At 40.5% G+C, this 27471-nt stretch overlaps 1 protein-coding gene across 2 annotated transcripts; it reads right to left on the bottom strand.

The window, feature by feature from the left end:
• Positions 1–439: 439 nt before the first annotated feature.
• STX11 (syntaxin 11) lies at positions 440–27471 on the bottom strand. Of its 2 annotated transcripts, none has more exons than XM_073337522.1 (2): positions 26952–27471; positions 440–3814 (listed from the first exon to the last, which is right to left on the bottom strand). In XM_073337522.1, exons 1-2 carry the CDS (start codon positions 27469–27471, stop codon positions 2943–2945), a joined length of 1392 nt encoding a protein of 463 aa, XP_073193623.1. In that variant the 3' UTR covers positions 440–2942. The 2 variants fall into 2 exon arrangements, with proteins under 2 accessions (XP_073193623.1, XP_073193625.1); XM_073337524.1 differs by lacking the exon at positions 26952–27471 and adding an exon at positions 5094–5217.

Raw genomic sequence — 27471 nt, 5'->3', positions numbered from 1 at the left:
CAATCACAACCTGTTTGGATGCATGCAAGCCTTAACTACTTTCACAACATAACTGTATTTTTCTTGTTTCAAAATAGGTTTCTTCTTCTTGCTTATCTCAGTTCCTTTCCTGTGTGACAGTGAGGATGCAGCATTAGAATGGATACTAGCAATGTGATGTTTTAAATATGATCTTAAGGATCTCTCCGAGCTGCTGGATTTAATGTGTACCCCTTTTTACAATGGAGGAATGTTTAAGATTTTCTGAAAAAACCTGAAGTGTGAGTTACATTGGCAGGGAACAATAGCAGGACATTTTTTCACATTAATGTTTCAGGCACACATGTGAGTTGATGAAAGAGGGTAATGTTTGGTAATGTGACTTTTTCCAAGTTCCACAGAATATCAATGTGCATGGAACCATTTAGATCTGCCGATTCAAGGTGTGACTCTCTGCATCTTTACCATTATGCTGAAACACTTTTATTGCATTTCTAGATATATACACGTACAAAAAAGAAATACAATTAGAACATTTACATAACTTTATCATAAAGGGGGAGGAAAAAGCTACAATACACAGAGCAAACAGATTCACGTTTTTCTGGGGCCCGATTTAAATCCAGATTATGATATCCTCGCTTTGTACCTTTCTTCAGAAACAGTCTCACTCACTTGATTGGGACTACTTATGGAGTAAGGTGCTACTCAACATGACAACGGCTCTTAAATATTAGTAATGGGTGCCAGCCAGTCCATTTGACGCCCCAGTCTCTTCCCCCTTACAGTTCAGATTTGAATTGTTTGAATTTTCCCAAGCAAATGTAACACTGATGGCTTCAAGACTTCACTGTATACCACAAACATTCTCTTGTTTGAGGCTCATTTGTCCCCTACATAAATTCTAGCTAATGAACACATGCAAATACAGGCACAGGTGCTTCATATAATATTTAGTTCAAAGCAGTGACTTTCAGCTTGAGAAAAAAAAAAAGTTCTTGTCCACAGTTCTTCATCTAACTCCCTCATCCTCCATGTGGCAAACCTGTCCAGCAAGCAACATTTTCTTGCTAGGCAAAGAAAGCTTAGAAGTGTGTATCAATTTGTTTTTGCAAGGCCTTATTGTTTTATAAGTAATTTAAAATAATTTGTTACAATATACATTTAGTGTGCAAAAGACAGAAAGAGAAACCTTTCATTGTGAAGGGTGCAGAAGGATAGCTGGGAGCATCTGGGCAGGAAATCACCAAAATACAAATGTGAAATGTTAAAATATAATATTATTAAAAGGACATAAAAAAGGGGAAAAAGTTAACCAAACAGAAGATCTCTGAAGTCACTAACTTCTGGAAAGGGGAGGGAAAAAAAAATAAAAAGTCTTGTATGAGTTCAAAGTACCAATAAATCACAATGTAGCAGAAAGCTGCTTAGAAACACATACTGTAGTTGGAATATTGTGCATACTTTTGGCATTGCCCTCTGTTCTCATTAGGACTAACACGGAGCACAAAGGACTTCAAAAGTAAGGGCCAAATTCTTCAGCTTTCAATCAAGTGAAACCAATGTAATCAATTAAGGACTGCAAAATTTGGCCTTAAATTTCTCTCTTCCTCCCTTTTTGTCCAAACCTAATATGGTCAATCAGAAATGGTTTTACAGGAAGGAGGGAAAACTTTTCGAACCCAATAAAAGGAAGTGTAATTTTGACTCCAAAATGTTGGCTCATACAGGAGTATTGAATAAAGGCGTCTATTCTCTCTTCAATATGCAGTTGTTCCAGAGGCAGAAGACAGTCCTATCTGTCTTCATATACAAACCAGAGTAAACATTGTTATTAATACCTTCATGTTAACAAATACAAAACACAATATATCAATACATTGTCTTACAAAAATAAGCATCTATTTACAAGGTAAATCTGTCACTATAACTTCAAATTTGTGTGTGTATGTGAATCACTAAAATGTTGCATTTGCCTTCCAGACAAATGTCCATTTATGGGTGTTAAGTCACATTTGAGAAGAGATGGCTGCATTAATTTTATTTATAGGGCTAAAAATCTTTGAAAAGTTTGCCATGACCATTTTCAGTCCTCCAGCAGATGACATTACAACCTTAAAGAACAACATTAAAACAGAGTATTTAAATGACTAAAGTAAAGAGTCAATTGAAGAGAGGTCTTAATTTTTCAGTGTTTCCTGTGACCTGGTCAAAATTCTGGTGTGTTCACAATGATGAAAGGGATGGGGGGAGAGGAATGAATACTTCTTGGGACCGAGTTTGATCTTATCTACACTGGAATAGATCAAAATTCACTTCGTTCATTTCAATGGAGTTCCACTGGTGTAAAACTAGTGTGAGATCAGAATCAGGCTCCTTGTGTAAAAAGGTTTAAGAAAATAATTCTATATTTTCTGTAAATAGTTTAACAGACTTACTGTTTCTTCAAATGAATGTGGCAATGAATTGCTTAAGGATTGCATCACATGGGCTCCAAGTTTCCTAAAGGCAGGCAAACTTACAAAGCACCACAGAATTACATCACTACAGCAATAGAGCTGTACCCTATGCAGTCTCACTGTGGAAGATAGAAAATAGCCATCTCGTGGTACACCAACACTCATCCTTCATCGATTAACCGATTAGCCTTTCATTCATTCTTTTAAATTAGGTGGTGTCAGGTTGGAGCATGTATCATTTTATGAGGCTCTCTTAAGCACTCTAGCCTAGATTACAACCAAATAGGTTAGGTTTGAATTTTATTTATTTTTTTTTTAAAGATAATAAAATTTGCCAGCAACATTTGGCTTTTATTAGCACAAAATCTAAGACAAGGGGTAACCACCACCCCCCCAAAACCAAAAGCAATCCTGTTCCAAAGAGTAGCCCATTTTAAAAGTACTATTTCAATTGTACATTCTTAGGGCACATTCAAGTTGGTCTGTAAGGCTTGAGTAGGAGAATCAGCTTTTGCAGCACGAAAAGCAACAGCAGAGGAGTGTTCGACAAGGGTGTTTCCGCCTGTATTCCAAAGCTTTCCTCACCTGACATTTAGCCTCTCCTACATAGTCCTCAACTTTTTCCACGTTCAGTTGAATGATGTCGAAGGTGTCAGCCTGTTGCTCCACCAGTAGTGCCACCTGCAGAAAGAGCTCATGAACTTCCCTGATGCGAGTCTCCAACTTCATCAACTCTTTGTGTCGCGTCTCTATCTCATTCAATGCTGCACGAGCCCCTCTGACATCAGACAGGAGATTCTCGGAGAAAACGTCCCACTTGCCTTGCTCAATCATGTCCTCAATCTGGTTTCCGGAAACATCCTTGCCCATGATCTCCAGCTGTCTCTGGATCCGAATCTTGCAGTTCTCCCGCTGGTTCATCTCTGCCTCATTGTACTCAAACATGGCTTCCTGAAAGGCATGCATGAGGTCAACATAGTGATTCTTCGATACACGGGTTATGACAGACATCGTGCCATGTTTTGTTTCAGCATCTTCACTGAAGTCTCTCATTGTCTGGAGTTTCCTGTGGATGCCTTCTCCACGGGCCTTGATGTCTTTGGCGATGCTGTTAGTATCTCGTTTGATACTACTAAGACGGCGCATGGAGGTAAGAAAGCGGTTATTTTGTTTACCTAGCCGTTTGACGTCCTCTTTCAGGTGGAGGTTGTCTGTTCTGATACTCTGGACATCTTTGTAAAGAGCTGCGAGGGCATCATCAGTCTCGAACAGGAGGATTTCATGAGGTAAAATCTCATCATCCTCATTGTTAGGAAACTGTTGGTTATAAAGCCTAGCTAACTCATACAGTTCATATAACCGGTCTTTCATCCTGCCTGTAGGCAAAGAGAGTTGGGGAGAAGGGAAAAAACAAAAACAAAACAGAAAAATTAAAGAATGTATTAAAATGAAAAAAAAATTTTTTTTTTAAAGTTTCACATTTAAAGTATCTTTGCATAAAACACACCACAGAATACCAGTTTCTCTTAAACTTCCCTGCATCGCTTGACACAGGTCATTGGATTAGAGGTGCTAAGACACTGGCACTTGAGTCCCCCTGTGGTAGCAACAGGGCTCAGTAAATTCCCCCCGCCCCTCCCACTTTTTTACTCATGCATTATTGAAAGCTGTGCATCCAAAAACCTGTCAATAGTTAAAATAAAAAAACATTGCCATGATTCTTGTAAACAAATAATTAAGGTTTAATAAGAAGCTTGCAGTCATTACTGCAGTGTGTAGAACAGCATAGATCTAATTGAAAAAAAATCAAGATTCCTCTGCACCTAGATGCCTTCTAGACCCTAACCCTTTACTGAATCACTGACCCCAATGATCAGAAATTCTGCCTTTGCAGTTCCTGCCTCAGTGAAACCTGTCAACATGTTTGCAGAGTACAAACACATGCACAAAAAATGTAGCAGGGAAAGAACTGGTTACAAGGATTGATAGGGAAAGGTTCAGGCTGGGATTTTAGGAGAGGAGGGGGGCACCTAAGGGGATCCATGTCTGTTAAAGCCCAATTTTGGTGTCGTTCAGTGAGCGCTAAATGTGAAGCTGTCAAGGTTCCTTCCCTACTCTGAACTCTAGGGTACAGATGTGGGGACCTTTATGAAAACCCCCCTAAGCTTTTTCTTACCAGTTTAGGTTAAAAACTTCCCCAAGGTACAAACTTTGCCTTGTCCTTGAACAGTATGCTGCCACCACCAAGCGTTTTAAACAAAGAACAGGGAAAGAGACCACTTCGAGAAGTCTTCCTCCAAAATATCCCCCCAAGCCCTACACCCCCTTTCCTGGGGAAGGCTTGATAATAATCCTCACCAATTGGTACAGGTGAACACAGACCCAAACCCTTGGATCTTAAAAACAATGAAAATCAATCAGGTTCTTAAAAGAAGAATTTTAGTTAAAGAAAAGGTAAAAGAATCACCTCTGTAAAATCGGGATGGTAAATACCTTACAGGGTAATCAGATTCAAAACATAGAGAATTCCTCTAGGCAAAACCTTAAGTTACAAAAGGACACAAAAACAGGAATATACATTCCCTCCAGCACAGCTTATTTTACCAGCCATTAAACAAAAGAAAATCTAATGTAGTTTCTAGTTAGATTACTTACTAATTTAACAGGAGTTGGAAGCTTTGCATTTCTGATCTGTTCCCAGCAAAAGCATCACCCAGACAGACAGAACCGTTTGTTCCTGCCCCCTCCAGATTTGCAAGTATCTTGTCCCCTCATTAGTCATTTTGGTCAGATGCCAGCAAGGTTACCTTAGCTTCTTAACCCTTTAAGAAAAACCCTCAGATGAAAGGGTTTTGCCTCTGGCCTGAAGGGATTTTACAGCACTATAGCATATAGTATATAGAAAGGTGGTTACCCTTCCCTTTATATTTATGACAGGAGCAGACGCAGAACCAACTCTTTATAGAGCTAAATAAAAACTAAAACTAAACATCAGATTATCCTAGTGGCACGCCTCTTCCATTATTGGAGCACTGTATGTTTATTTTCAAAATCTTGGTACTTGAGACATAAAACTAAACTATCGACAGCAAATACAAGAGATCAAATTTACTAAAGCAAGGATTCTGTGGCACTGCAATTTAGAACCTGGAATTCCATGACAGGGCCGTTTAAATTAAAGAGAGTGATTACTGAATTAAATAAGAACATGAATAATGCAATAAGCATGCTGCCTCTAGTGTTCTATGTTTTGACACTAAACTGAATTTTACTCTGCCTTACGTTTTCATTTTTCAAGTGCATGTCCACGCTAGCCTTTACAAAGATGTTAACTACCATGAATTAATTGACACTAAATTATTTCAAGGTTAAAAAAAAAAAAAAGCTTAGTGTAGACATGGCCAAAGGGTATAGGTGTGGACCCAGTGAAGACAATGGCAGTCAAAAATGCAGATTTATGATCTGTTGCATAGTTTTTAAAAGTTAAAGAACAAAAACAAAATCCTAATTGCAGCCCCCTCACACAGTAACTACCCTCTTTGACGCACATACCTTAAAGTTTTGTAGAACAGGCTTAGCAGGAATCTTGCTAGGGATTTTAAAGAGCTTTTAAGCCACAATTCTGCAAATGCTCATGCATACGCTTATTTTTATGAACATGAATAATCCCACTTAAAGACACTGGACACATGCAAGTGTTTGCAGGATTGAGGCCTTAGGGCTTGTCCTCAAGGCAAAATTTACCAGTGGTACCAATAAAATTATAGTAGTATAGCCCCAGAGTAGACACACTTACCTTGGCATAATAGTGGCTTTTTTGGTTTAGCTTTATTCCTTTCCAGGCAATAAAGCTAAAACAAAACAAAACCACCCAAACAAAAACCAAACCAAACCACATTCTTTACACCAGTATAAGGCTATGTCTACACTGGCAATTGAACGACAAAACTTTTGTCTTTCGGAGGTGTTTAACCAGCCTCAAAGTCCCCCGCCCCCCAAAACCAAAAACAACACAAAAGAAAGGGCAAAAGCTTTGCCGTGACAAGCACCAGTGCGAACAGCGCATTGTTGGCAGGAGCGCTCTCCTGTCAACAATGCAAACGCCACTCATTGTGGGAGGAAGTTTTTTGTCAGCAGGAGAACTGACAAACAGCGCGACTTTTCTATACTACAGATAGCTAATAGCATCAAGCTGTTTGTGGTGATTTAAAAATACATACTACAGTAGCAGAAATGAGCTAAGGCACAGAAATCTCTGTCATTTTTTGAGGCCAAAAAGGTTTTTAAATTTGTTAACTTAAATGCAGTGTTGCATGAGACATCTCCCCACCACCACCACAGAGAAAAGAAAAAGATGGTTTGGGTCCTGTTAAGACAGAGAATTCAGTCTTCCACAAAAAGCTTGTGACAAATTAAGAACGGGGACCTAGCATGAGGTTTTGGTGCTGGAATATTTCTTGCCTCTTTCTGCTCTAAAAGCAGGCCCTGAGCACCTTCTCATGAAACAGAATGATTTACTCCTAACAATTTCAAAGAAGATATTTGTCTTCCTGTTCTCATAGTAGGTTTTATAACCAAGTTTTACATGCCACCATCAATAAAATGGAAGATGTGAAATAATATGAAATTATTTGGGCACTGTTGTGAAGCACTGGAGAGGCAGACTATGGATTCAGCCACTCTAAAAAGGATCAAACTGCCCATGAAGTACTACAGTAGTCTAAATCCAAGATAAAAATAATTGAAAATTAATTCCTTACTCTTAACAGTATCTGAAATTTTTTAAATTGCAAGAATACTTTTAGAGAATGTAAATTACGCTTCACCATGTGCACTCTTTGTTTTCTGTATTTCATTCAGTTTAGATGAAACACACAAACAAACAGGATAGCTTAGATAGTTTTGCTTATAAATTAGTTTCCTTTTTCAATTCTCATGCACTAGTACAATGCTAAAGTGTTTGGGGATAGCCACCACAGGAGACTATTCAAAAACAACAACAAAAACCCTACAGATAGCCACTGAAGTTAAAAATAAATACATAAAAAGTAAAACAAAAACAATTGTTAGAGAAATATAAATAGCTATACCCACTTCTCTCTTTCATGAGAGCTAACCCCTAAACGTGTGTGTCATAAATATAAAGGGAAGGGTAAACTCCTTTAAAATCCCTCCTGGCCAGAGGAAAAATCCTCTCACCTGTAAAGGGTTAAGAAGCTAAAGGTAACCTCGCTGGCACCTGACCAAAATGACCAATAAGGAGACAAGACACTTTCAAAAGCTGGGAGGAGGGAGAGAAACAAAGGATCTGTGTCTGTCTATATGCTGCTTTTGCCGGGGATAGATCAGGAATGGAGTCTTAGAACTCTTAGTAAGTAATCTAGCTAGGTATGTGTTAGATTATGATTTCTTTAAATGGCTGAGAAAAGAACTATGCTGAATAGAATGACTATTTCTGTCTGTGTGTCTTTTTTGTAACTTAAGGTTTTGCCTAGAGGGATTCTCTATGTTTGAATCTAATTACCCTGTAAGGTATCTACCATCCTGATTTTACAGGGGTGATTCCTTTACTTCTATTTACTTCCATTTCTATTAAAAAAGTCTTCTTGTACGAAAACTGAATGCTTTTTCATTGTTCTCAGATCCAAGGGTTTGGGTCTGTGGTCACCTATGCAACTTGGTGAGGATTTTTACCAAACCTTTCCCAGGAAGTGGGGTGCAAGGGTTGGGAGGATTTTGGGGGGAAAGACGTGTCCAAACTAGGTTTCCAGTAAACCCAGTTAGAGTTTGGTGGTGGCAGTGGATATTCCAAGGACAAAGGATAAAATTAATCTGTACCTTGGGGAAGTTTTAACCTAAGCTGGTAAAAGTAAGCTTAGGAGGTTTTCATGCAGGTCCCCACATCTGTACCCTAAAGTTCAGAGTGGGGGAGGAACCTTAACAATGTGTCTCTCTTTAAAGTTTAAACTCGTCCTCTTCATAGGCAGCCCATGAAAGAGAAACTGCTTAAGTTTGCAGAAACAAAAGGAGTACTTGTGGCACCTAAGAGACTATGCTCAAATAAATTTGTTAGTCTCTAAGGTGCCACAAGTACTCCTTTTCTTTTTGCGGATACAGATTAAGACGGCTGCTACTCTGAAACCTGCTTAAGTTTGGTTCAAGATTTACATTTTGCAAGAACAGCTTATATAAAACCTAGGATCGAGGGAAGCATTTCCACCTCAAAAAACAAACAAATCCAATTACAATTAAATTAAAATAAGCATCCTCCAGCAATATTGAAAATGCATCTATTGCAGCATGGAGGACCCAAAAATGAAAGTGTTGAAACAAACATTAAATTGATCTCATTGATTTTCATTGTCGAAACTGAGAGAACTTCAAGAAATACATACACAACCCTCCAACAAGTGACAAACACACACTTCTAGTGATTTTAAATATTAGTACATAGGTAAAGAAGTGTGGTTATAAATTGACAATGTTCCTTTAAGTCCATTCTACATCCTAAGGTGTGAAACTAGTGGTGAAGACTGTAGGGGAGCTGTAGTCGGTCAAAATGACAGCTCCGCTGGATTTAAAAAAAAAAAAAGAGTTAGTTGGTACTTCTTAGGGGTGCAAAGATAACCCGACAAAACCCAAAGCTAAGCTGTCTGAGAGTGCAGACAGCCTGAAAGAGGTGAAAATGAATCACATTCATCTGAATCAAGTGTCATCACTGTAACCTAATTAACTATGCTGTCATTTTAGCAGAAACATTTCCAGTATGGTTTTATACTGAGGAGTCCAGTGATGCAAAAAACATTTTACTGCAGGTCATCTAGCCGATACTCAGTTTCAAATGTCATAAATATATAGTGATGCTAGTTCGCTTTCACTAGATCTAAAATCAAAGCACTATTAATGGTAAGCTAATTCTCTGGGTGAGGTGCAAAAGTACTAAAACGGTGTCAGTTGAAAAAATTTCCCCATTTAAAATCCCTTAGCAGTAAATAAGAGGCAATTTGAAGCACAAGCACGGAGCACTGCTCCAACTTCAATGAACTAGCTTCACAACGCCCTTTTGAGACAAAGGAAGGGTCATCACCATTTTATATATCAGAAAGCTAATACGTGCACTCTCTCTACAAGAACACTGTTTTTGAAAGTTATTCACTTCACAACCATCAAATATGGCTCCAGCATTGCTATCACAGTACCTTCAAGAAATGCTCCAAGAATTAATTCCTTTAACAAGAGCAAAGAGGATTATGTAGCTAGACTTATTTACATTGAGATTCTCACATTTGTTTATAGTGTGGACCACAATTTTAGAAAGCCTCCCTTGTGGATCACCTCCCTCCCATTCACAGTCATCATGACACATCCCTGTAGTAACTAGAGAAGTTACTGTACTTACATTTAAAAAAAGAAGTCAAGCAAGGAGTGTATTTTTAGTAGTCTTTTCATACGATTTAGCAGTTGGACGTTAGAAAAGCCTGCACTATGTGACTAGCCAACTCTTTTCTGTCTCTCTCTTTCTGTCACACACAGAGAGCGTTTAATAAAGGTTGCAGTTCTGGTCCATATAGTGAGTGCTCCCCAAATTAGGTAAATAAGAGGAAAGCTAATCAAACCCAAATTCTAGACACAACAGAAGCGAAGAGAACTGGATATGTGTCTATATGCACAGGCTGATTATCAGAATTGTACAGCTCAACAATTAGTCTAGGGCAAGATTTTCAGTGCTTATTTAGGTGCCTAAAGATGCAGATAGGTTTCAGAGTAGCAGCCGTGTTAGTCTGTATTCGCAAAAAGAAAAGGAGTACTTGTGGCACCTTAGAGACTAACCAATTTATTTGAGCATAAGCTTTCGTGAGCTACAGCTCACTTCATCGGATGCATACTGTGGAAAATACAGAAGATGTTTTTATCCACACAGACTAGGATTTGTGCTGGAAATGGCCCACCTTGATTATCATACACATTGTAAGGAGAGTGATCACTTTAGATAAGCTATCACCAGCAGGAGAGTGGGGTGGAGGGGAGAGAAAACCTTTTGTAGTGATAAACACCCATTTTTTCATGGTCTGTGTGTATAAAAACATCTTCTGTATTTTCCACAGTATGCATCCGATGAAGTGAGCTGTAGCTCACAAAAGCTTATGCTCAAATAAATTGGTTAGTCTCTAAGGTGCCACAAGTCCTCCTTTTCCTTTTTTAAAGATGCAGATAGGTACTTCTGAAAAATCTCACTAGGCACCTAACTTCCCTAAATCTGATGTTCACATGCTGATTAAAACACCAACAACAAAACAAAACCCTACCCGGTGGTGGTCAAAGCCTCCTGTTACAGCCCAGTAACTAGTGTTATCAATTTAAGAAAAATATTTTACAAAAAGTTGAGTGTGAAAAGCAGCTGAGCAGGCAAGAGATATAGTTCATAATTCTACACTTATTTTAACGCCACAATCGACTGAAGACGACTTGGAATATCACATCAAAGTGGTTGATGTCAATTCACACCTGTGGCGACAACATGTAACATGAAACTATTGTACCAAAACTCCTTCCTGGCAAGCCTGTAGAATCCGGGTTAAAGCGCCATTGTCATGTTAACATTCTGTGAATATAGTTTTTTTTGGTATGTTGAAGTTGTAAAACCAAGCATTAAAAAAAACTGGGAAATGCCAAGATGATGGTTGTCTGTGCAACCTTTGTTTGCGCCTCTCTTGTGTGATTCAGTCTTTAAATTATATGATCACATATTTCCTCCGCCCCCACACACCCCGTGCCCCTGCCACATTCACTGAACAGGATGGACAGTGCTCACAAAATGAGCAGCTATTCAATATTTTATATTCAATGTATGACCTCAGGTTTTATTTATTGCAAACCATTCGAGCCATGCACTGAGTATAGTATTAATTTCCGCATGGGCTTTGCCATGGTACTCACTGTAATATTTGAGTGTTCAAAAACATTAATAATTTATCTTTGGATAAATTACATCTGTGGGGAAGGGTGTTATTGCCCTTTTATAGATGGGGCTTTAAGGCACAGAGAGATTAAGGGCAAAACTGTCATTAGTCCACTAGTTTTGGGTGCCCAATTTGAGATGCCTAGGGCCTAATTTTTCAGAGAATTGCTTTTGTAGTACTTCACATATTTGAAGCACAGTTCCCACTGACTTCAGATGCAGCAGTGAGGTGTCCAGGTAGTGTGGTGAAAGGGGAACACCCTGACTTGCCTGAACATATAGGGGGTGAGGTATGGGAAGCAGACAGGCAGGATGGAGGATGTGTTCTGGGAACAGAGGGAGAAAGGGGCAAGCTCTGGGAGGATGGGAGCAGAGGAAGGTAGACAGGAGGACTCACATGGGGAAGGAGTGGCAGGATCAGACTGGGTGATATGGGGCAACTGTCTGCAACCAATAGAACATACTCTTTCAGAATCTGGAATAGAACCCAAAATTCCTAGTCCCAACAGTTCTTTGTTGTCAATCAATAGCAGCAAAGTGGCAAAGAGTGTGTACTCCTCCTCTAGTGGCTTGCCCAAACAGAGCATAACAGCCTCTTAATGCTACCAGTTGACCCATTAACTCAAGTGGAAGAGGTCTGTTCTGTGGATCTACTGCTGATCCTCGAAATTGCAAAAAACAAACAAACAACAAAACAAAACAAAAAAACATATTCAAAGAACATTACGGTTACAAAGTCAAGCATTCAAAAGTTAGGAAATGCTAGGATTGAGGTTGCCTGGATTCTGATCCTGCCTCTGCCATAGAGTTGCTCTGAGGTGCTGGGCAAATCTCTTAAACTAAACTTTGCGTGTGTAGCCACTAACTGTGTGTTCCACATTAACTTCACTCTCAGACATAGCCAAACCATTTTAGCGAAAACATTTCAAAAAATTCAACATGAGGCAGGCATTCGGCATGAAATTTCAGCCTGAATGGCTGTTTAGCTAATTATAAGCAACTGAAAGCAGGGTCTTAAAATGGACAGTATCGGGCAACCTTAACAATGGGTGGCGTAATTATAATTAAATAGCACTAGGGTATAAAATATTATTCTTTGACAAGTACAGGCAGTCGAAGTTGGTCCAGATATTACCTCATCCAACTGGTCTCTCTAGTATCCTGGGACCGACAAAGCTACAGTCACACTACATACATAAGTATAGGCCTAAACATTCACCCTTTGAAATTAGTGGTAACAGTCCCATTGATTTCATTAAGCTCTACGTGAACAGGTGAGAGTATTTTGCACGCTATCATAAAGACTCACTTAGGAATATGCAGTATTGTCCAATGCTGTGATATTGTGAGGACCAAGCACAACAGGGGAAGAGATTCCAGAAGACTGGAAAAGGGCAAATATAATGCCAATCTATAAAAAGGGAAATAGGACAACCCAGGAAATTACAGACCAGTCAGGTTAACTTCTGTACCTGGAAAGATAATGGAGCAAATAATTAAGCAATCAATTTGCAAACATCTAGAAGATAATAAGGTGATAAGAAACAGTCAGCATGGATTTGTCAAAAACAAATCATGTCAAACCAACCCAATAACTTTCTTTGACAAGGCAACAAGCCTTGCAGATTGGGAGGCGGGGGGGTGGGGAGAAGATGTGGTATATCTTGACTTTAGTCAAGCTTTTGATGCTGTCTCGCATGACCTTCTCATAAACAAACTAGGAAAATACAACCTAGATGGAGCTACTATAAGGGCAGTGCAAAACTGGCTGGAAAATGTTCCCAGAGAGTAGTTATCAGTGGTTCACAGTCATGCTGGAAGGGCATAACAAGTGGGGTCCTGCAGGGATCAGTTCTGGGTTCGGTGCAAATGCAAAGTTCTCCATTTAGGAAGGAACAACCAGTTGCACACATACAAAATGGGAAAGGACTGCCTAGGAAGGAGTACCGTGGAAAGGGATCTGGGGGTCATAGTGGACCACAAGCTAAATATGAGTCAACAGTGTAACGCTGTTGCAAAAAAAGCAAACATCTTCCTGGATGTATTAACACGAGTGTTGTAAGCAAGACACAAGAAGTAATTCTTCAGCTCTACTCCGTGCTGTTTAGGCCTCAACTGGAGTATTGTGTCTAGTTCTGGGCACCACATTTCAGGAAGGATGTGGACAAACTGAATAGAGTCCAGAGAAGAGCGACAAAAATGATTGAAGGTCTAGAAAACATGACCTATGAAGGAAGATTGAAAAAATTGGGTTTGTTTTGTCTGGAACAGAGAAGACTGAGAGGGGACATGATAACAGTTTTCAAGTACGTAAAAGATTGTTACAAGGAGGAGGAAGAAAAATTCTCTCTTAACTTCTGAGGATAGGACAAGCAGCAATGGGCTTAAATTGTAGCAAAGGAGGTTTAGGTTGGACATTAGGAAAAGCTTCCTAACTGTCATGGTGGTTAAGTACTGGAATAAAATGCCTAGAGAGGTGGTGGAAACTCCATCAATGGAGATTTTTAAGAGCAGGTTGGATAAACACCTGTCAGGGATGGTCTAGATAATACTTAGTCCTGCCATGAGTGCAGGGGACTGGACTAGATGACCTCTCAAGGTCCCTTCCAGTTTTAGGATTCTATAAAAACCTGACTGAAAATGTCCTGGTTTAGCCCTCATTTTTTTCATATGTAATTTTTAATATTCATTTTGAAATGTATACTTTCAGCAAGTCTGTCCCTCTAAAGAGTATTTTCCTTTTGCAATTCAACTGTTCTCAGACACACACGGAATGTAGACTACCTAATGTCTGCAACAGTCGGGTTAGGTGCTTGAAGCTAGATCCTCTCCTGGTGTAAATTTTAAATTTAGCCAGCTAAGTATCTGTCCCATAGTTATTTTCCCATGACAAAATGAAACTTCTGTCTATTAGTCACAACCCAAACAGTTTTCCCATGATGCATAGGAGAGTTACAAATTCTTGATGTGGTATGTGTTGCAATAAGATTGCAACTACTGTACGTTTAGCTCTCTGAAATACCTGGTTACTGAGTGGCTTGGGCAGAGCAAACTTTAAGTACAAGCAAAAGCTGTGTCAGCTAATGAGGGCTCTGAATTGATGCAATTTAAAATATCTGTCAAAACAAGATATTTGCAGTAACGGAATTCAGTGGCACAGGTGACCTATTATTTCACAGTGCTGCAAGTGTTCATTTCTACTATTGCTCCAGTGTTATGCATCATGCTGCTTCACTAATTATCACACTGCCACGCAGCGTTCACTCTCCAAATTTAAAAAGGCAAAAACCAAACAATTGTCTCTAACTGCAAAGGACTAGTTTCAGTTTAGGCAGAGCTGTTACTGCTTGATTCAGACAGTCAACTAAACCCTGATATGTATCATAGCAGGCCAGATCTTTGATAGCAGATAGCACCAGAAGGCTAATTGATTAAATGAGCTGTAGCTCACGAAAGCTTATGCTCAAATAAATTGGTTAGTCTCTAAAGTGCCACTAGTACTCCTTTTCTTTTTGCAAATACAGACTAACACGGCTGTTACTCTGAAACCTGTTAATTGATAACCGGAACTTATAACAAAAAAAAAAAAAAAACCACCTTTGTTTAAGTTTTAGGATGTACATGTCCAGTGCCCTTGACTTTTGAGAAGAAAAACTAGTGAAATTTCCAAAGGCTTCAATGCTCCGTATATCACAAACAGAACTGGGGAAATCCAGTGTGCTTTTGTTTCTTTTTTGTAGCATAAATAAATTAATCCACTAAGTAATAACAGTTAATGAGAATTGGTTAATAGCATTTACTTCCCCAAATTCTGGCGAAAATCTTAATACTAATGTGGATGTGGATATAGCAACAGGATATATGGAAACAATAAAGGGTCAGTTGCCACCTAAGAAGATAAAATACAAACATTTCTAAAATGCATTTTGAGCCACAATACACATTCTTCTTTCATCTGCAACTTCTTCCAAGAAGCTAAGAGCTAATACATATTGTAATATAAAAAACATAAGAATTGCCATATTAGATCAGACCAGTGGTCTGTTTACTCTAGGATCCTGTCTTTGGCAATAACCATTACTCAATGTGTCAGAGTAAGATACAAGAAATCCTGCAGTGGACAATTATGAAATAACCTGGCTATAGGAGAAGTTTCTTTATAATCCCATCTCAGTATATTCCTGTAGTTTTCCCACACTGTGGACAATTTAGTGCTGATGGACTTTCACCCAATTAGATCATTTGACTGTCCAAGCATTCCTTTATGTATTTATGCAATGTTGCAGCTGTGTTGGTCCCAGAATATTACAGAGACAAGGTGGGTGAAGTAGTATGTTTGAATGGACCAACTTCTGTTGATGAGAGAGACAAACTTTCCTTTGTATGTATGTATGTGTATGGGGGTGGGGGGGATGTGAGAAAACCTGGATTTGTGCTGGAAATGGCCCACCTTAATTATGCACATTGTAGGGAGAATGGTCACTTTGGATGAGCTATTACCAGCAGGATAGTGAGTTTGTGTGTGTGGTTTTTGGGAGGGGGGTGAGAGAACCTGGATTTGTGCAGGAAATGGCCCAACTTTATTATCATGCACATTGTGTAAAGAGTTGTCACTTTGGATGGGCGATCACCAGCAGGAGAGTGAATTTGTGTGGGGGGGTGGAGGGTGAGAAAACCTGGATTTGTGCTGGAAATGGCCCACCTGATGATCACTTTAGATAAGCTATTACCAGCAGGACAGTGGGGTGGGAGGAGGTATTTTTTCATATTCTCTGTGTATAAATAAAGTCTGCTGCAGTTTCCACGGCATGCATCCGATGAAGTGAGCTGTAGCTCACGAAAGCTCATGCTCAAATAAATTGGTTAGTCTCTAAGGTGCCACAAGTACTCCTTTTCTTTTTGCGAATACAGACTAACACGGCTGTTACTCTGAAAACTTTCCTTTGTCTGCAGTAGATTAGAATGCAGTCACAAGACAACAGTCTCATGCTCTTCCTTAAATTATTCTGATTTTATTTAAGAAACATTGAAGTACAGCTGAAATGTTCATTTTAAAAGAGGTTGACATTGATCTCATGACAGTTTTCTAATGACTTATTTCAGTTATGAAAGTAATACTTATTGTACAGTAGATTTAATAATTTTGTCTGGTGGATGCAGTTGGGCAAAAGTGCAGTTGTGTGATACAACATTAACTTGGAGAACAGATGTCTTTTACAACATGGATTTGTTAACAAGATGGCTTTCATAGGAGAATGATGATCCGTCATCTCTCCAAAGGTAACACAATTTTGAGTAGGGTGTGTATTGTGTATTTTAAAAAGTCACTGTGCACATTAAGTAGTAGCTGATATTGAAGTTAGTTCTTGAGATCACAGTACACACTAAATCAAGATGTTTTGAAATTATGGCCTTTGAATTATAGAAATACAAGAAGATCAGTAGCTACTGAACTATTTCTTTAGCATTTTTAGAACTTAACACGAACAGGGAAAGGAAGGGGATGTAAGCAGGGAAGAAAGGGCTGCTTTGGGAAAGCATCCTGTACTTCTGAAGTTATCACAAGCCTGTCAGCTCCCAAAACATCACTCCCTGACAGTCTAGAGAAGCAATTCTCTCCACTATAGCCAGCAGCTTGTAGAACTATAGACTGCGATCCCTCAAGCCATGTATCTGTTTTTCCTCTCTCTCACAAACTAGCTCTGCACAAGGCTACATACAGTATAGATACACACAAGAGGACTTGTGGCACCTTAGAGACGAACAAATTTATTTGAGCATAAGCTTTCGTGAGCTACAGCTCACTTCATCGGATGCATTCAGTAGAAAATACAGTGGGGAGATTTATATACACAGAGAACATGAAACAATGGGTGTTACCATACACACTGTAAGGAGAGTGATCACTTAAGGTGAGCTATTACCAGCAGGAGAGCAGGGGGGAAAAAAACCTTTTGTAGTGATAATCAAGGTGGGCCACTTCCAGCAACTGACAAGAATGTCTGAGGAACAGTGGGGGGGGGGGGGGGGGAGGAATAAACATGGGAAAATAGTTTTACTTTGTGTAATGACCCATCCACTCCCAGTCTCTACTCAAGCCTAAATTAATTGTATTCAGTTTGCAAATTAATTCCAATTCAGCAGTCCCTCACTGGAGTCTGTTTTTGAAGTTTTTTGTTGTTGAAGAATTGCCACTTTTAGGTCTGTAATCGAGTGACCAAAGAGATTGAAGTGTTCTCCGACAGGTTTTTGAATGTTATAATTCTTGACGTCTGATTTGTGTCCATTTATTCTTTTACGTAGAGACTGTCCAGTTTGACCAATGTACATGGCAGAGGGGCATTGCTGGCACATGGTGGCATATATCACATTAGTAGATGTGCAGGTGAACAAGCCTCTGATAGTGTGGCTGATGTGATTAGGCCCTACGATGGTGTCCCCTGAATAGATATGTGGACACAGTTGGCAACAGGCTTTGTTGCAAGGATAAGTTCCTGGGTTAGTGGTTCTGTTGTGTGGTGTGTGGCTGCTGGTGAGTATTTGCTCAGGTTCGGGGGCTGTCTGTAAGCAAGGACTGGCCTGTCTCCCAAGATCTGTGAGAGTGATGGGTCATCCTTCAAGATAGGTTGTAGATCCTTGATGATGTGTTGGAGAGGTTTTAGGTGGGGGCTGAAGGTGATAGCTAGTGGCATTCTGTGAAGCATATACTCACCAACAAACACACACACCACACAACAGAACCACTAACCCAGGAACCTATCCGTGCAACAAAGCCTGTTGCCAACTGCATCCACATATCTAATCGGGGACACCATCATAGGGCCTAATCACATCAGCCACACTATCAGAGGCTTCAGAGGAACAGCCGTGTTAGTCTGTATTCGCAAAAAGAAAAGGAGTACTTGTGGCACCTTAGAGACTAACCAATTTATTTGAGCATGAGCTTTCGTGAGCTACAGCTCACCTGCACATCTACTAATGTGATATTTTCAATCATCTCATTCTCTCCAAGTTTAGAGATTTAAGTGTACCCTGGGGTGAGAAAAGTCATCCTTTAACACCAACTGTAACATTTAAAGACCTACAGAAATCTCATAAAACTATCAAAACTTCACCAACAGAATATTGCAGGTTACAGCTAAGACCTGCTTCCTTTCCTCTCTGGTAGGATGAGCTCTCTCTCTGCTTATCCACCCCTGTGTTTTAAGTACTCTACATAGGAGTGTGTCCAATTGCCAAGGTCATAGGCCAGTTCTCTTTTAAAGACTTGCTCACACACAAGGGTCTACTTCTCTTTTCCCTTTCTTATTAAGATTTAATTAAGCTTTTCAGGATAAGCTTGCATCCTCCACCCCATCATTTATTTGAATAGCTAAATAGCAAAATTCTTGAATACTAAGTCCCATCTCAGAGCACGATGTCATCCCAGAACACGTTAATTACATATGTCTAATGCCATATCTAATTCCCTGGACATGTTAGCTTTTAACGATGCTTCCAGCCTTTGATGGCTTTGTTTATCCAGTAGACTCAATCTTCAGGATGTCTATTGTCTTCCCCAGATGATAAGAAGAACTAGGAATCAAAAACAATTAACATTCAAATGCTTGGTGCCTCTAGCACTATGAAATGAGGCATTAACCACTTGAATGTTAATTGCCTTTGAGTGTCCTGTTTGACTAATCCACATTTCTGTAATAGTATTCAACACAGAGCAAGACTGTATTGCATCTCCTGAGTAACACTTCCCACGTCTATTTATATCTCATATTTCCCAGGCTTATTTCATGACCCTGTCTACCTTGATATTTCCAACATACCATTTATCATGTTATCTGGATGCTAATATTAATGAGTCCCTTACTGGTACCAGCCATCTTTTGCAAGGAAAAAGTTTTATTGGACCTTTTATCCAGAAGGCTTGGGCTAAATGAGGGTTGGGAGCAGGTGAGGATAGAGATAGATGTGTAATTGCTTTGTTTCCTTCCTTGATGTATTTATGCGCCAGCAGTGGGCAAGAATTTTAACTTAGAGTATTTTTTTATTGTTTGTATTCTAGCAGCACCACAACATGTAAGTGAACATAGTTCCCGGATAGTCAGAGTAGAAAGCCTGTTTTATTGTACCCAGCTAGGATTCAAATCTCTTCAAGAGTTAATGAGACCATAAATTAGTTTTCAAAGTTCTCTGTGGGAAAATTCTGTACAGCTTGTGTATCACTACTGACCAGTTTCCAGCATCCTAAGACAGTCTTCTGACCTGGATTCGTAATAAGAGTCCCTTGGTCATCTTGGTATACAGACATAGAATATCAGGATTAGAAGGGACCTCAGGAGGTCATCTAGTCCAACCCCCTGCTTGAAGCAGGACCAATCCCCAATTTTTGCCCCAAATGGCCCCCTCAAGGGATTGAGCTCACAACCCTAGATTTAGCAGGCCAATGCTCAAACCACTGAGCTATCCTTTCTCCCCTTCATGGGAAAGAAGGTATGAATAGTGGAAGTCTAGAATGCTGGAAGTCACTCTTCGAATTTGATTGATTACAGCTAAGTAAGTTTGGTTTCTGAGTGTCTTATACCAGGGCGGTGAAGACTAGATTAAAAGTTTCATTCACCCTCACTGTAAGGCCCATGAAACAGAGTTAACCTTAGCATTTTTGGTCCCTCCCCCCCCCTAATATTGCCGATTCCTTTTGACTGAGGATCATACATGTATGCCAAAAGCATTCTAAGGATTTGGGTGAGGGTTGGGGAGAGGATAAATTAGTTGGGTGTCCTTGAGTGTACAGGAAAGTAATTCTACAGGATTGTACTGGAGACTGTGCATGTCTACCAACTTTTTAAAATGGTTTTGCAAGAGGCAATCATCAGAAACACTGAAGGCTTGGGGCTAGTGGGCCCATTTTGGTGAATTTTAGCATTTGTACGGCACTTTATAAACAACATCTATTCATCACAAGACTCCTGAGAAAATATTTATTTCTTCAATTTTAAAAAAAATACAACTATAGCTACACATCCAGTGTTCTGGGCTCTTACCCTATACATTAAAAACAAAAAACACAAGATAAAACAAATATATCTTTATATACACATTTTGGTAATTAGGTAAAATAGAGTAGAGGAGTTAGTGACTTGAATAGAGTCACAGAAATCATACGTTATGCAAGTTATACAAAAAGAAAAGGAGTACTTGTGGCACCTTAGAGACTAACCAATTTATTTGAGCATGAGCTTTCGTGAGCTACAGCTCGGCTGTAGCTCACGAAAGCTCATGCTCAAATAAATTGGTTAGTCTCTAAGGTGCCACAAGTACTCCTTTTCTTTTTGCGAATACAGACTAACACCGCTGTTACTCTGAAGCAAGTTATACAGTAACACATACATATCACTAATGCAAGCAGTAAGACACAGCATCCATGCATTTCTGGGCAATTACTATACTTCTTGGGCATCATTATGAGTCAGTAGGCAGTATTAATAATACTAAGCACTTACTCATACTGTAATGCACGTAATGTAATGTTTGAACATATAATCACCACGATATTCCTGTATGGAAGACAGGATCAAGTGACTGTACCCATATGTAACAATCAGGGTCCTGATACACCAAGGAGAAAATGGGGGTCTGAACCCCAAAGAATAAGCAATTGAATCAGCTGTTCGTATATAGTGTTACTATGTATAAAAAATGTCAAGTAAGATCTTTTATTAAAGCTCGTAATGTTCTGAACTCAATGGTCATTAGGGGACACACACACACACAGGTTTTTGTTATAAATGTATACATTATGTGTAGAAAATTGTAATTTTAACTACAATACCTCTAGAACATCATCTCACAGCAGTGTGGTGAGGCAATCAAGCAGGGAGCAATCTCCCAGGCCAGGTGTTTATAAAAAACCAGCGTCAAGCACCTACATTGTCCAGCCAGTAAGAGACGTTATGGGAAAACAAAATTTGAAACCTGAAAAGAAAATCCCAGTCTGGGAAACCCCCCTGCTCTGTGTCACCATGAATTACCACACTCTGAGAAAAAGGGAAGGGGGGAAAAAAATAAAGAACTGCAAACCCTGCTAAAAGGGAAGGGATCTGAAGTGAAGACTATCCAGAAACTGAGGGCCAGCAAGAAAGTGGGATCCTGTCTGGGAAGCACTGGATCCCCTCTAGGACCAAGGGCATACTGGGAAACTGTTCTGATGCAATAGGTAACTTGTATTAGAAAAGGGAATACCAAAATGTAAAGCCTGAGATTACATCTTTATTTTCTGTGTAACTTGGATGCATTTGCTTTCCCTTACTATTTCATCTTTGAATCCATGGATTTTTCTGTTAAATAAACGTTTATTTTTACCCCAAGCAGATCTTTATTGTGCAAACTGTGTGGAGCGTGTGTGCCAAAGTGAACTAATAATTGGGGGCAGGTTTCACATCTTTGAAGGTGATGAACCAGAGGGGAAAATTCCAAGTGGCTGATGGTCAACAACTTGGGGAGATGGATTGGGGGGTGGGGGAGGAGAACTTGGACCAAAAGTGATTGTTGAGGTCACCATGCAAGTAGTAACGAGGCTGGTGGAAGCCAAAGTGGGACCTCATGCTTGTAAGCTGGCTACTTGTGTCAGAGCACTAAACCATAGCAACACAGTATTAAGATACCCAAACGTACAAGGCAGATATGACAGAACCCTTTATTGGTCTGGGTGATGCCCCCAAACGTCACACCACAGAAGTACAATATGATCATGGAAATACTATTTCTATTATGAAATAGAATTTATAAATAAAAAGCAAGCAAGAGGACATTAAACATACATCTGAGCAGTAACATCAGGTTGTCAGTGGTTATCAGTCAGATAAACCAATTTATACGGATAATTCTAAAGATAGACCATACATCCTGGTGTAATGAGTAAGTTTATGAAGATAAGAGTGGAGGAAATTTTTAAGTTTCAAATAAAATCAACACAGAATTTAGAATACATATCTTGAAATATCATGGGGGGGCAAATGGGGAGGTTTGCATTCTCATATAGTTATGCTGCTGATCAGACAGCATTTTTAAAAACTATCTCCAACCAACATTGTGTTACAACAGATTATTGTTCAATATTATTATTAATCTAAATTAGTGCCTTGATACAGTTAGGGCCCTAATTTTGAGGGTTACTGCAACCACTACAGCAGCTCAAAAGCTATAAAGGGTCCAAAAAGCCAGCTTAACTGGCCCCAGGAAATACCCCCGGCAGTTACACCCACATCCTGCAAACTCAGCACAGGGACATGCCAATAGTTGGAATGCTTTGTACTGATTATTCTGTAGTGCATACCAATCCATGTCAGGGACTGGATCAGCACATGTAACAAGAGAGAACCCTGGAAGTGAAAATCCACTTTTGCAATGCTAGCCTTCCCTTCCCACCCCATCCCTTTCCACACACCCTATTACACTTGGAGAGAGAGCACAGATCGTGACCTTTAGTCTATAGCTGCAAAATACTGACAAGCATTCCACTCCAAATACAAAAAATGTAACCACTCTTGCAGAACTGGACCCAGTGGCACAAAGCACTTCTTCCCAAGGCAAGCCCCTGATGAAAATGAATGGGAATCATGCCTGAGAGCCCAGGAGTCGGTCCCTATTAAATTGTTCTTTTTCTGTGGCAGGATCATGTTGTCCCTATCTCATTTGTGTCTACAATGCATATATATTCTTTTAGAGTAGATATTTTTTGAGATGTAAACTGAAACTAGTTTGAAGCAGAGGGCCGATCTTGCACTCTAGTTCATTTCAGTCCAGCCATGTGCAAGACCCATAGTCGTCCCCCACCCAGCTTGCAATTTAAGTTAAAACGGAAAGCCACCGCCATGAGGAAGTTAACCTCTATATCTTCTTGTACATTTAAAGCAGTAGCTTGTAATCTGCCTTGGCCACTTGTCATATACAGAGTTGTGTCTGTAAAGGCAAGTCAAAGATTAAAATCAGCAGCACTGATTAATGAGATCATCCTGCACAAGAAAGATTTCCCTAAACAGAGAGAGCAATGTATTCTTTGTTATACTCCTGGGACACCAGCAATGTTGACAATGGTGCAAAAGCATAACTAGAAATATTATGGCATATGGCACTTAGAGTATCCTTTCCTGATCAAGTATATAGAACCTCACAAGGTGTTTTTCTTGTTTGTGTTTACAAATTGACTTCTAATACACAACTGCAGCCACACAAGTCAGTATCATAAAAGGCTCTGCAGTGCTAGATCTATTTTATGGATAATGAGGTGCTGATCTGTAGAAGTATATGGGACTGCCTTTGGTAATTTGTTTCTTTTTTTTCTTTTCTTTCTAATAGATTCTTGAGGGTAGTTTGGGTACTTTCCTATTCTAGATGCATGAAAGATTTAGCAAGGAGGCATGGGCTGAAGTGTTTTCAGAATGACGGCAACATTCATCAGCTTTATCTCCGGCCTGGAGAGCGTAGCTGAGTGTCTCTTGTGGTTCAGGTGAAATTGAGGAATGGATAACAGTGAGCTGGTTCAGACTTGAGCCAAATAAAACTGAGACGTTTATGGTGGATGGGGGAAGTAACTATTAGGTCTGCTTTCATTCAGGGAGGCCACGTGTCGTTTGTTACGAGAAGTTCACAAATTGAAGAGCTGGTCAGATTTCCAGATGATTTCAGACAATCAAATATCAGCGACCAGGGCTACTTTCCCCCCCATTTGTGTAGTCGTCTCAGTTTGCAAACTTTTCTCTCAAATACATATATTCAGTGAAACAATCCAATACTCAGTGGTAGAGATTGCTGGAATCATCCTGAAAACATTTTGACTTTTCATTTTAAAAGAAAAAGTTTGGCAATTGCAAATGAAAACATTTTCATTTTTTGGGCAACCATTTTCAATTTAAAAACAAACTGAGGAAAGCAGACACCGCATTTTTTTTAATAGTTGAAAATGTTTCTTATGGAAAGAAGTAGTGAACTTGAGCATGTAAGTTACCAGGCTGCCACTCTATTACTGTGTACCCTGGTACAGAACATGGCTTTAATCTCTTACTAGATCCTGCCTGCAGTGTGGAACCCTATTTGTGCTGCTCCAACAGCACAAACCCACAGGAAATTCCTCTTGCTCTCTCCACCCTGCCTCCCCTTCATTCTGAGTCAGGTACAACACATGTGCCCGTCTATAGTTGTAATGTACTATAGTACTGTCCCTCCACCACTCCTCACACACTATTTTTGCTCCATAAGCATGCAAAGAAACTACGACAATAAAAAGAAAAGGAGTACTTCTGGCACTGTAGAGACTAAAATTTATTTGAGCATAAGCTTTCGTGAGCTACAGCTCACTTTGTCTGGGGGGCAGAATGTGAGAAGGAGAGGACCTCTATTTGACAGCAAGGTAACACTAATTTAACATTAGTTAAAATCAGAAATTGCAAATTGCACCGTAGAGACTAACCAATTTATTTGAGCATAAGCTTTCGTGAGCTACAGCTCACTTTATGTAGCTCACGAAAGCTTATGCTCAAATAAATTGGTTAGTCTCTACGGTGCCACAAGTACTCCTTTTCTTTTTGCGGATACAGACTAACACGGCTGCTACTCTGAAAACTACTACAATAAAGCAATTTGTGACTTTAACTAATGTTAAATTAGTGTTACCTTGCTGTCAAATAGAGGTCCTCTCCTTCTCACATTCTGCCCCCCAGACATATAAGTATACATCTAGACTTCCCAGCACTATAAAAATAATAACTTAACAGTTTATTAGTACCATTAAAACTATAGCAGTAAACCCAACCAAATCACATGGTTAACCTTCACGACAGTATGGCATGACATGTGATTTTGTATGCTGTTGTGTTGCACTTATTTGCAATGATCAGAAGCTACTATTACCACAGAAAATGATAATCTGCAACATTAGGCACATTATCCACGAGAAGATGTTGTGTCTCACCCTTCTATTCTTAATAGAAACCTAACAACACCTGTTATCTTACCGTTTTACACTAAAGGGAAAAACCAAAACATGGAGACTAGCTGGCTAAATCCATTGTTTAGTTCATAAATTCACCTGCCATATTTAACTGGTCACTCAATATATTGTCTGTCCTCTAAAGCCTTAAGCAGAAAAAAAAATTATTCATGGGGGAAGGGCACCATAAGAAAGAATAAAGGCTCAGCCTCAGCTTCTCAATCTGAAAAATAAGAATACTGTCTTACCTATCAAAAAGGAGCATCACAATTACACAGCCCTTTGAAAATTTAAAGTGCTAAGTAACAGCATTATCAGAAAATCATGCCACGGTTTAAGTTTTCCTCAAACTGTGAGGCCTTGCATAAAAGCCACTGATTTTCCTTCTTCGATGTCTGAACACTTAAAAAAAAGAAAGCCTCACAATTCAAGGGTAGGAACAGGATGTTTAAATTACCATTTTCAGGCCAATGCCAGTCCTCTGGTCACTTCCTGTCCCACTAACATACAGTTTGTATTACAAAAGGCCATCTCAGGTATATGCAGGTACTCATTCATTTTAGCAGGAATGTCAATTCCAATCAGTTAGTAGGAAGAGCCAGAGAAAACTAACTTGTTCAGTCAGTTAATCATGGGTCATTCTGGGGTGGCTAAGGAAAGAGCAAATGACTTTTATATTCTGGATCTAAAGGCAAATACACATATTAGCTGGGTTTGGACTGTAATACACTACCAGAACTGTTAATGAAGTTAGCATTTGTTAGGGTACATAGACTGGAGAAGTAGGGAGATCCTGATTTTGTTCTTCTTAGTGACAGGAAGAAGAAATTACAGCTAAATACATTTTAAAAAAAAGGATTTAAAATAGTTTTCAGCCAGATATTATAAATTCACCTTCTAAACCTGTTACTTTCTTGAAAAACAGACACACTGCATCTCTTTTCCCTGAGATAAGAAAGAAACTATTTCAAAGCACACCCAGGTTCAGAACACTAGCTCGGTCGGACACCATAATATTGTTCTCTCTTTTGCTTCTGTTTGAAAGGGCCGTGATACTTTCCTTTCCATCTCTCTGGAGAAGTACTTGAGCCCCAGGTAGTCAGTTCCTACGTTCCCCTGGAGGTTTCCAAATGTGGCACAATTGGAAGGGCACCTGAACTGTGCTAGTTTCTTACTGGCTGATGGTCTTCCAATTAAAGCAACCACCCGTTCCTTGTTAGGAAAGGGAAATACTAGGACACCGGCGCCCCAAGTTCCCGTCCTAACTCGGATTGTTCCCTTAGTCCACGGCCACCCCTCCGCCCGTCTCCGGCGGGTACCGCATCGGCCTGTTCGGCGAAGTTCAGATGCTACAACGTCCCCCGAAGCGAGCGGCTCAGCTCACGCCCACCCCACCCAGCCGAGAGCGGGGCGCGCCCCTCCCCAGGCGGCGGAGAGGCGTCAGGCGGACTCGGGGCTCCCACGAGCAGCCGAACGAGAGAGGGGCGCTCGCCGCCAACCCCAGGCGGGCCCCGGCAGCCCTCGGCTCGCTCTGCCCAAGCCGCAAGGCAACAGGGCCCCCGGCGGAACTCACCGCTCCAGGAAGATGGGCGCGAGGCGGCGCCCTCGCTGCTTGCTCCAGCCGCGTCCTCGCGCAGAAACGTGCCGCTTCCTCGAGGGAGCCTGTCAAGCCGGGCTGGGCGCAGGGAGTTTCCCCGGCCCCTCACGGGCCCCGCCCAGGCTCCTCCCCCGCCCGGGCCCATTGGCCGCAGGTCCAGGCCGCGGAGAGCCGGGGAGCGGGCGGCGAAGGAGGTTTCCAGAGCCTGGGAGCGAGCGGGGGAAGGGGGCTCCAAGTGGCTGCCTCGGCATGGGGCGAGGGGGAAGCCCGGGGTCCGGAGGTGGAAATGGGGGGTGCGCGGGGCTCCCCCAGGGTCTGCTGCGGGAGCCGTGGAGGATTTGGGGAGCGCCTGGTACAATCCCCTCCTACTCCCCCACCAGGCCTGCTTCAGGGGAGAGGCTGGCGGTGGGTCACTTCCGAGAATTGGCTGAGGGGTTTCCCCAGCTGCTAGGAAGTGTGGGTGGCTCTGGTTGTAGCCAGCAGCTGGGTCCGCCAT

The sequence above is a fragment of the Lepidochelys kempii genome, chromosome 3 (assembly GCF_965140265.1).
Source record: "Lepidochelys kempii isolate rLepKem1 chromosome 3, rLepKem1.hap2, whole genome shotgun sequence".
Taxonomy (NCBI): domain Eukaryota; kingdom Metazoa; phylum Chordata; order Testudines; family Cheloniidae; genus Lepidochelys; species Lepidochelys kempii.
Note: the sequence above shows the minus strand (reverse complement) of the source record. Positions and strands in the feature narration are given on the sequence as shown.